This window comes from Elaeis guineensis, chromosome 3, assembly GCF_000442705.2.
Source record: "Elaeis guineensis isolate ETL-2024a chromosome 3, EG11, whole genome shotgun sequence".
NCBI lineage: Eukaryota > Viridiplantae > Streptophyta > Magnoliopsida > Arecales > Arecaceae > Elaeis > Elaeis guineensis.
The window spans coordinates 103063724-103075015 of record NC_025995.2 but is presented as its reverse complement, the minus strand read 5'-3'; the positions used below and the strand labels follow the sequence as shown (position 1 = coordinate 103075015).

General features: G+C 39.6%; 1 protein-coding gene across 1 annotated transcript; it reads right to left on the bottom strand.

The window, feature by feature from the left end:
• Positions 1 to 1716: 1716 nt before the first annotated feature.
• On the bottom strand, positions 1717 to 11131 carry LOC105041318 (serine/threonine-protein kinase MPS1). The gene is made up of 6 exons (XM_010918242.4): positions 9066 to 11131; positions 8349 to 8792; positions 7345 to 8129; positions 3754 to 3954; positions 2432 to 2593; positions 1717 to 2346 (listed from the first exon to the last, which is right to left on the bottom strand). The coding sequence occupies exons 1-6, from the start codon at positions 9235 to 9237 to the stop codon at positions 1840 to 1842; spliced, it is 2271 nt and encodes a 756-aa protein (XP_010916544.1). The 5' UTR covers positions 9238 to 11131; the 3' UTR covers positions 1717 to 1839.
• Positions 11132 to 11292: the final 161 nt, after the last annotated feature.

Here is an 11292-nt window from a genome sequence, read left to right as displayed (position 1 = left end):
ATTGCATATCTATCAAATAAAATAGAGATAATTATCAGTTCATATCAAAATATTTAATTATATTTATAATTATATCATTTAATTTTTTTTAAAAATATAAAATTATATTAATATAATATTAAATTGATTTATCGTTTATTTAACTATAAAATTTAATTATCTGATTTATATTTATATTTTCAATATTTGATTTATATATATCTTTATTTAAAATAAATATGAATATAAATTTTATATTTAATTATTATTTATATTTATATTTTTAAATAATATAAATATAAATATAGATCCATGTTAGATCCGACTTCATGCCAACATGGATGCTGTGCGGCTAGTCGCCTAATCTAGCCCCAACAGGAGCGTCACATTGCACCATGAGGACCTTTATAATTATGATCCACCTGTATTAATTATTATAATTATAAAGCCAGTCTGTTGGGAAAATCAAAAAGGGTTTCGAGATGTGATTCGTGATTTCATCAGCACGGACTCGATACCGCGTAGTCTTTTTTTTCCATCCCACTTTAGACCTATATGCATCTACTACAATTGGCAGGTTAGCTTAGCGTAACCATCTCTAAAAGTCCTAGATATTTCGCTGTTAAACTTTGATCAATATGAGCCGTCGCCATTAAACAGCAGACACAGAAATCACATGAACGCCTGGGTGGTAGGCCCCAGATGGTATAAGTTACTGACGCTCATTTTGACGTGGCCCTCATCTGGTCCACTTATCACCGATCGAATGGACTGTTGACGCCTGATTCGGTGTACCTAACTCTAAATATCTTAGATGGCGGGCGGGCGAGCGAGCCTCCTCGTATGCTCCTAAAGATAATGAGGAGCAGGTATTTATATCATAAATCAAGGGAAGGGATCAGCGAAGGGAGATTCGGTCGGGATGCCTTGCTCTGCTTTGACCCGGTTGGCCAACCGTCACGTGGCGGGCGGGACCCGTCCGGGACGGGGTCGCTCTGTCACCTGGTACTTCGGAGTTTGGCCGGCGCGCACCCGCGCGCGAGCCCTTCGCTGTCGGCGGTCTGGCAGTGCACCAGACCGGCCGGGGCCCATGGTCCGGCCGCGTGGGGAGCCACTGGAGCGTTTCGGACCGGAGGAGCGCGAGTTGCTTTGGCACTTGGCAGATGGGCAGGCCAGCTGTGGCGCGTCCAGAGGGGTGGCCACACGGTTCAAGGGCCGTGTTGTGACAACGAAGACACAGATGAGGAGAAAGTTTAAGAAAAGGAAAGAAGAGGCCGATGGCTCTGACGTAGGGTCATCCATCCAATCGATGTCGTCAGGGAGGGCTCGCAGGCAGAGGTCCCCCATAAGTGGGCTACTCAACAAGCCACACGTAGCCCTTTGCAAGTGGGGCCAGACAATATTGGTGGGATGTAAAAGCTCCTACCATGCTGGAGTTACAGTGATGGCCTGGATTATAACAACTTAAGTCCTGTTCTGAATCACATCCATGGGCCTATCTCTTCTCTATTCGAATAGCAGCAGAAAGATTAGGACAGCCTTCAGATCGACAATTTAGCAAGACATCTGTACCATTTTGTCTGTATGTACTGTGGGGACCGCAATGGCACTCTCTGAGAAGCATTAACATATGATCTCTTGCTAAATTCAATTAGTCTAGAGAGTTAAACCAGTTAATAGAAAAAAAAAAAAAAGAGAGTTAAGCCTGCACCATTTTGCCTGCCATTAGGATTCATCTTTCTGCCCAGGATAATACAAGCATTTATGACATTATAAAAAATCGCACACCAATTGATCAAAAATTGTAAACAAGCAGGCTGCGGCTCAAGATAACATTTTCTTATGCAAGTATTATACACGTCAAGAGACATTTGACTCTACATGGGTACTTCGATCCTTCTGTCCTTTCTCCAGCTTAGCTAAAACTTCATGCAGCTCGGACCGTAGCTTAGACACTTCAGGATCATTCCAGTAAGCTTCAAGCCGATCCATAAGCAATTTTGAGGGGTGATCATGGAATGGAGGAAGCTCCGGTGGAATTGGAGGAACAAGAAATGGGTGTCGAAGAAGCTGTGGTATTCTCCACCTCTCATTGCGATCCCAAGCAAGGCATCTCCGCATAAGATCAATAAGCCATGGATTGGAGACTGGTTCATATATGATCTCATGGTTTCTATCTGTAACAACTTTGAACTTGGCCCAAAAGGTCTTGTAATCCGCAAATGGTGTCTTGCCATATACCATCTGGTAAAGAATGCAGCCAAGAGACCAGATGTCTGATGGGCGGCCACACTTAATAGTATTCCCATTTGCATCATGCTCATTGCACATGAATGCTTCTGGAGACATGTAGTTTAGGGTTCCCACCTGCGTTAGAATAGCCAACACTGCATTTTAACCTCTATTGATATAATTTAACTAGGAAAACAATTTGGTTAGTAAAAATATAGACCTGTGCATCACGCTGGATGTTAGTCGTGTCGCTCAGTATCACTTTTGCAATGCCAAAGTCAATAAGCTTCAATAAGCCTCTGACTAACAGAAAGTTGGCAGGCTTCAAATCAGAGTGCACGATACGCTCCTCATGTATCGTATTTACAGCTTCAAGCATTTGCTGCAGAGGCAAAAGAATTTACTCTCTAAGCAAGGTAAAATTTAAAGGGCTGTAGAATGATGAAATTTGTTCAGAATTGACAAAAAAATGGACACATAACTCATGCCACATGATGAACTATCGTGCAGCTATCACTAATGTAACCAACAAAGTTGACACAAACTGCAAATCAGTGGACACCAATAATGATGCAACTTTTTATTCGAAAACAGCACAGGGTTAGGAGAGAAACTAAAAATATGTGGAAATCATTTATTGCACACCAATGCTAATCAGATACTACTTGACTGGAGTCCTGCCTCAATTTTACATAAATGAATCCGTTGTTTATATTGGGGATTGCATTGCATTTATTCTTGCGTATGTTCTGAACTAATATCAGTGCGTGCCAAAGTAGGCAAAATTTCATGCATAATTTATATGAATACCTTACAAAATTTGAAGGATTTGTCACAGAAGATGGTGAACAGCAAAAGAATATTCCTATATAAACTTCGCCTCCTCTTATCCCTATTCTGTTGTCCATTTAAAACATCCATAACCAAGCACTGTCACTATCTTATAACTTTATCAGAATTATCTTATATATTAGTTTTATAACATAATTTTTAGATTTATTTGGATGATGAAGAAAAAATCCACTACCTCCCCTTGTATGTGAGAAGAGATATCTACTACTAAAAGATGACAGATAAAGCGAACCTGACGATAAATGTGTGAACTCCAAAAAATATTTCTAGCATGATTATTCCACATAAATAAATTTTAAAAAGTCAAAATTACCATCCAGTTTGAAAATAATGGTGAATCCAAATTTCTCCAGTCTGCACTTTGTTTCCGTAAAAAGTGATATAGAGATGTCAGTTGAAAAGTGGATGACATTGAAAAATAAGCTCCTAGAATATGTTGAAAATAAAGCCACCAAAGAACCAATGTGGCTTTACAATATCTGAGGATTATACAAGTTCAATTTATTTTTAGAGTTTGCATTTATTTGATGAAAGTGGGTTAGTTTAGCAATTAACTTCTATAGCTCAACAATAAACAGAACTACAATGTCTTGGTACCACTTATGACAGTAACAAGCCCATCTTTGTAGACCCTCAATTCACTTAAATGCTGGAAATACATGAGACAACTCATTAAAAAATGATGAATACCTGCCAATAAAACCTTAGCCAGTTCTCATCCAGTTTCCAACCTGACTTATTCATCTCCTTCCACTTCTGTGAAAGCATGTGAGCCAAATCAATCTCTCCATACTCAAGCACCATGTATATATATTCATCATCTTTGATCCTTCCATCCTTTATGATCGGCGAGCCATTCACGACTTCCTGGAGCAAAGTTTTATCTGTCACCTAGGAAATGAAAGCAAGCATCAGTGCAATAAACTACATCTCATGAGAGCACACAGTCCAAAACTCAAGCGGACGATAATGTTTGTTCTTCCTTTTGCAGATTATTTTTCCAGAAAGTCAGGATGGATTCATAAAGACCAAGAAATGATAATATAACATAAGAATATACACAATTTTTTTCACCTCCTGCATTCTGGCAATACAGGAAAGAATGACTAACTGAGAGGAGATGTGCAAAAAGTCTTAAACAACAAAGTACTTCAGACAAGTGCAATAAGAAAGAGTTGGCAACATATTTTTGCCAGTAATACAATATTTACTAGGAATTTGTGCTGATTGTAACTCGTATGTCAAAGTCACATTAATTTGCTACAAACAAAGTCTACTTCTAGATTCTACTGTCCGGAAATGTGAAACATTTTGTAGTAGAAAAGTTGGTCTTTTCAGCATTTTCACCTGAAAATTTTCTTCAGCAACTTAACCAACAGAATAAAAAACTTGCTTATCTTGTTCGTGGTTTTCAAAAGAAGGCTTCTGTATGCAGGCAGCTGGGGCATGGAACAGTTCATATGCAAAATATGTATGGTATCCATGTGTGCAGACAACACAAGCAGTTGGGATTTTAGAATCTCAAAAAATAAATATGCCATTAAAATAAACAAAAATAAGCAGAAAATTAGCCATAAAAAGTAAAACATTTTCACTCTAATTTAAGGCCCATTTTAGTATTGCAGGACATTCTAACCTAGAAAGGTATCAAAATCTTCCTATGTATTATGCTCAAATTTTTACATCAAAATGCAACAAATAAATCCACAAATGATAAAATGGAGAGAAGAGATAAAATAGAAGAACCATATAAGTCTCTAGCATAGGGTCCAGCCACATGTGTGACCCACTTGCCTATTTCAGCTATCTAACACTACACTATGCAGCCTAGCGGAATATGGAGACAACATTGGACCAATGCGGTGCACACATCTGCATATCCAGCTAAAAAGTTATCTCATTGGGTCGAGGCAAAAATATCTTTAACCAATTAAAAAATCTCAATTAATTAATCCAAATCATCTAATATACCAACCTAGTATTGCAACTTACATCATGACTGCTATCATGCAGACTTGCACCCCAGGTAACAAATAGAAACAGCAAGCATTCTTCAAAACAATCTCAGCATATGAAGAAAGAAGAATTGGTATGTCACCCTCCTAAATTCAATAAGGGCATATATAGTGCATAATACAACACATTTTCTAGGCGGTCATTTAGTGATGATAACAGTTGCTGTCAGCGACACTTCACTAGCATGCACAGAACTTAAGCAATGCCAGTCATCCATAGGAGAAGTTGTGCTGCTTTCTTAATGTATTTATATTATCTATACTACAACATGGTAAATGAAAATGGGCGCACGTATATCAGGGCACATGCAAGTACATGCGGAACAAGTACGATTTAATAACCTCAGATGGACCTTCTGTCCCTTTCTCTCTCTCAAAAAAAGGAAAGAGAGATGTAGATACACAAACAACCAGTATAATTTAATCGGACATAAGGAGAAAGCAATATATTTACTTTCATAAGGCATTGAATACTATTTATTTTCATCGATATTCAGTCCAATGTAGAACACAATAATAGGTTCTTCTGTATATTGTTCGAACACCGAGCACAATCATTTTCAGGTTTTGCAGAAAACAAATCTAATTTGTAACTAGGAATGCAATTTGAAGGAAGTGGGTTAGGCTCAGCAGGACTGTTATTGACTCGATAACTCCCTCTCACTTTCTACTCCCTCTCACTTTCTACTTCCTAATTGTTCTTAATTCACAGTGCCTCATAAAGTCACCAGAAATGTATTCCATTGTTCAGCAAAAAGAAATATTAGAAAAGAAAATTTATGTTATTATGTGAGTTATTTGGTTATCGTTCAACTTAGGAGATAGAGTATTGTGATCCTGTGATGAGACTGAGTTTCTTCCAGCACATGTCACCTTTGAATGTTTCAAATTTTATCCAATGCTGATCATCATTCTCTAAGCTGTAGCTATATCAGGTGCAATGTTCTCATCTTAATTCTTATCGACGATGGAGAAAAGAGAGTATCCTCATCCTAGTTCTTACTTTAACTGTAATAAAGAATGATCTGTGCTCATAATCCTTATTCTTTCGAACATTAAGGAGAGTGATGAGTCATTAATCATAAGTCTAATGAGTTTCATGAGAGATATTGGATTTAAAAGTTTGCCCTAAGAAGAAAAAATAGATAAAGTTTCAGCGATGGTTTCTACTGCCCCATCTAACATACTTCTTTCTCTCATCTTCTCAATCTACAATTAACATAAGTTACCTATTACTGTCTCAAAGAGTAGAAACAGAGATATTTTCTGTCCTACCGACAGATACTATTTCTTTTGTGGTTATTTTTTTGTCATAACCATCAAAGCATTCTCTAGCTCTTCCCAGTCATCTATTTTCATTATGATGCAACTTTCATTGAGGCTAAACTTTATAAACTTAAGAAGGTCATCTGTGGCAGATATACAATAGTCACAGCATGGTCTGGAAGATTTACTGAGGTCATTTGGAAGACTAGATGTAGGCAATATTGAACTTATAAGTATAGCAAGGCCAACATTATCATCCTAATATAAGTGAACAAAACTTGTGGTTATGTAGAACAACTACAAAAGTCAACAGCAAGAAGAATTCTTGCTACAAGAATGAAGAATCATGAACCTTGAGATACTATTTTTGAAAATTATAAGATCCACAATATTTAATCCTGGATAAAAGTTAGTTTTAAACTTGGGATAAGAACTCATTAGTATAGGGTGCAATCAAGGAATGGAGCCTTTTTATAATTTTAGCAGTTTCAGCATCTAGTGGGGAAATTGATAAACTATCATCCCACCGGTCTGTACTTGAGAGGTACTAGACATCTTATGCTTGTAACCAGTTCAACCCATTTTGTGGCAGTTTTTGATTAAACCTCAAGTTGTTTCATTGGCCAAGTCATCTGTTCAGAAGGTTCAAAAATAGAAAAGAAGCCAATCATAGCTCAAAATAGGAAGAGAATTTTGCAAACAACATCAGCTCTAATCCGAGCATCTAACATTGAGAAAATAATGTTCACATATATGATGTGTTCATGCAAAAAAATTGCAGGGGTATTGTGTAGATTCTACTAATCAGCGCACTTGGTCATTATCATATGATATTGGAAGTTAAGTTACATAATGACACTAGATGAATTTATTTCTATATAAGAAAATTTTTGATGCAATTTTGAAGTTCTAATGAATAAGTGTAAAAAGGAAATCCCATTCAACAAAAAGGAACGAAAAAAAATCACACAGCAATCTGATTGGCTTTGCAAGATAGTACCTCGTAATCAATAAGTTGAATAATGTTGTTCTTCCCTTTCAGCCTGTTCAAATACTCAATCTCTTGACAAAATCCATAGGCAGTTGGATAGTCACGGCCTTTGAGTTTGATCTTTTTCAGAGCATATATCGTACAGTCTGATGATATGACTTTGTGAACCTCACTACTTCCTCCACTACCTATTTTACCAAGCTTTTGATAGAGCTTTCCATTAACTTTGAAAAATACATCAGGGTCATACTTCTTTTTGCGAGGAGCCTTCTCTACTTTGCTAGATTGAGAGGGCCCCAAATCCACATTTGATGATGGGTTATTTGTTGCTGGAACATGAGATTGCAAACAGTTGGCATCACCAGACGGCCCAATCTGCTTTAAATTTTCACCCAAATTAAGACCCTGCTTATGGTTCTGAAGCCCATCAGCTTCCTTCCCGGCATTTCCTCGCCCCTCTGGAAGGGCATGGTCCGGAACACCTGACAAGTTCTCTATAGCAGATGATGACGTTTGTGTTGGAAAGGCAGTCTGCCCAGCCAAAGGGGCACGTGTGACAGGAAAGGTCGGACCAGAATGGACTGACATTGTAGTGGCACACGAAGAGCCCATAACTGAAGATCGAGTCATTGGCTCCACATAACACCGATTATTACTCTGTTCAATCCTCTTCTCTAACAAAGTACTCCCACCAAACTTCGCACTGCTCGCAGACACTTCCATGTTCTGAAGAACCTGCTGCTTTGGATCATGATCATTTGTGGCTGCCTGAGTGTCCAAATAGCTTTCCCCATCTGCCAATGCAAAAGAGCACAAATAAGATGAAATGTCATCCATTCAAGTATTACTGTCCATTCGTGTATCAGCTCCTGCATAAGAAGAACCTAAGAGAAACAAAGAGATACAGAACTATACACAGCAGGAAAAAATGATGTCATAACAACAACAACCCCTTTACACACACTCTCAACTCATGACAGCAAACAGTAAGCAATTCCAAAAAATTCGCTTACTCTGAAAAGATGCGTGGGAATTGCCAGCTGAAGCAAACTGGTTCTTTTTCAAATGATCGTTCGCCGACGCATGCAGGGATCCCAAGTGAAAGGAAGAAACTGATAAAGATGACTCTTTTTGGTTGACCTGGAGTTCAGAATTGTCCTTCGGCAAGCCAAATGGGTTCATGTGCTCATCATGCAACGTAGTTATGGATCCGGTAATTGATGGGGGAGTAAGCGATGAATCCCCTTGAGGAGTCGTCACCATTTCAGCCGCACTGTCCTTCCTCTGATCAGATGCCACATTCGGCGTCCTCGTAGCTCCTACAACTGCTCCAGTTTGTGATAGAGTCTTACCGAAACGGTTTCCGCTTATGGAAGAGGCAGAAGCAGTGCTCCTCGAAGGCTCTGTTTGTGAAACCAAGACACGGCTCGCACGGGAGACGTTAGACTGCATTGAACCTGAAAATCCTCTCAAGCAAAACACAAATCGCTCAATCCAGAAACTAACCATGCCACATGGGCTCACTCTTCAGTGTCCAAAACCCTATTTTTTAGTAAATCCACAGATCTAGAGAAAACGAGAACGGAAAAGACAACAAATTTCACAATGCGCCATAAAAAATCGATTTTGGACGAACTAGAACGGAAAAACCTAGATTCCGTTCCAAAGGAGAGGCACGGCGACCTGGTATCGAACAAATGTTCGGGAAAAGAAGAAGAATTGGAGCATACCGAGAGGTCTGTGGCGCTTGAAGACGGCATGAACATGGCGGAGGAAATCCGAGTGGGAGAGAGAGGAGGAGGAGGATGAGGAGGAGGAAGAGTTGAGGTTGGCCTCTCCGGCGATCGGACGGATTTGGCTGCTCGACCCCGAAGGAGGCGGAAGGTCAGCCTTCCTTTCCATTGGCGGCGGAACCCAACGGCATCTCGTCGGAGGTAGGGTGGAGGGCGGCGTCGGAGGAGGAGTGGATCACGGGAGGGTCCACGGTGGCGGAGGCGTCGGGGTGCCGTCCATCGGCGGGGTGCCGAAAGGAACGCCGGCCTCTCCTCTCCTACAAGTCGGTTCTTATTGAGCTCCTAAGAGAGGGGAAGATGAAGAAAGGGGAAGCGGGTGGGGGGGTTGGATTCTTTTCGCCGTCGCCGTGGAAGGGTAAAGGCCGAAGGAAATTTAAATGGCGCTTATTGCCGCTCTGCTGCTGGCCCATAGATCAATCTGACTCTCGTGAGGTTGGGAAGGGTTTTGGGCCGGGGTCCGTCAGAGGCTGCTAGAAGGTTCAAACCTTCTTCTAGGGTTGGGCTTTAGAGGAGCAAATTGACTTTGATTAGGAGATGCGGATTTTTCTTTTTCCTTTTTTTTTTTTGATAGAACTGAACAACCATACAAACCTCAAATGAATACAATTAAACAAAAAAATTAAAAATAAAACATCACGAATAGATAGATAAATATGTCGGATGTCCAAGAAGGAGCACCCCCTTATTGATGTCCAAATGTCCTGCAACAGCGGGCGCACATGATACGTGTTAATTAATGGTTGACCCTGGCTGGTTTGAGATCTTGCTATCGATCACCCACTTAGTTCACAAATCCAATCTAGCAATCAAAGATTGGTGCGATACATTAGAGCAATCTAATTCTGACCCCTTAGGTCCTATCTCTCTCTCTCTCTGCGCATGTGTGGCAACATAAACTCTTCTTACTCCTTCCAAATAATGTGGTACGTGGGGCGCTTACTGTTCAGGCTTTTTGGACACATGTGTTCATTTTGCATGGACCAGGCATTTGCAACATCATCCAAGAGGGACCAATGGATAGATTATCTAAATTATCTCTAATAGACACCAACACATGCAAAGCAGTAACTTGCTCATTCTTGGCGACTACTAGCACCTTCAAAATTGTAATTTGCACATGCAAAACAGTCAGTTTCCCATGTCACATTTGTAGCCTGAATGAGTCAAAAGGGTGACCAACCGAAAATAGTTTGCCCAGAACGCAAGAACCTGTAATATACCATATTTTTGCATTTGACATGATTTTCCATGGTTTTATGTGTTCTCAATAATGCCATTATATTTTCTTATATGTTTTCACAGCATGACTCATTTTATGTGATTTCATTCTCTCTGTCCCTCTTCGAGCGAGACACATTGGTGCCAAAATCCACATATACCAATTAGAAGTTAATGCCCAAGGACATGCTGGTAAGCTACAAGAAGTATTGTCTGCGGAGTTCAATTCTCATATCATCATAAACAAGCAACAACAACAACGATAAGAACAACAAAGGGAAATGAGAAAAATATTAGAAAGTAACTGCAAGCTAAAATGAGCACGCACCATCATGATTGATAGAACCTGCTTCTTGTGATACACAGAAAGAAAGTGACATAACGAACAATAATGCTAAATCATTAATCACACCCCATAGATCGGTCAGGGTATAACTCTTTCCCACATCCTAGTAACTGAAGCACAGCACATCTGAAACTCCCCCAAAAAAGGCATACATAATCTCCTTTGAAGGTCCAAACTAGCATCACTGAATCACTGTTACATTACTCAATTTGCAATTTAAAGCAGTAATAAATCAAAAGTCGTGTTTACCAAGAAAAATGATCAAAGGGTGTCGAACCAACATGCAACTCTATGAAAATGGTATTACTTGCTGGGTACAAACTTAAGGAGAATGAAACAAGAAACAAAACCTCAACCATAAAGCATACATCAAACTTTCTCATATCAGCAAGTCGGTCGAATTTTCGAAGCATAATAATTGCAATTGCCATAGCGCATAAGCGGTAATGAGGTGATAGTGGCCAAAAACCAACCACCATTACCAATTCTCTGGAAACCACCGAGTGCTTGCTGCACACATAGAATTGAAACACCAATTCCACTCAAACTTCATGCCATATTAGCCTAATAACATACAGATGACCTTCAAGCACCACCTTT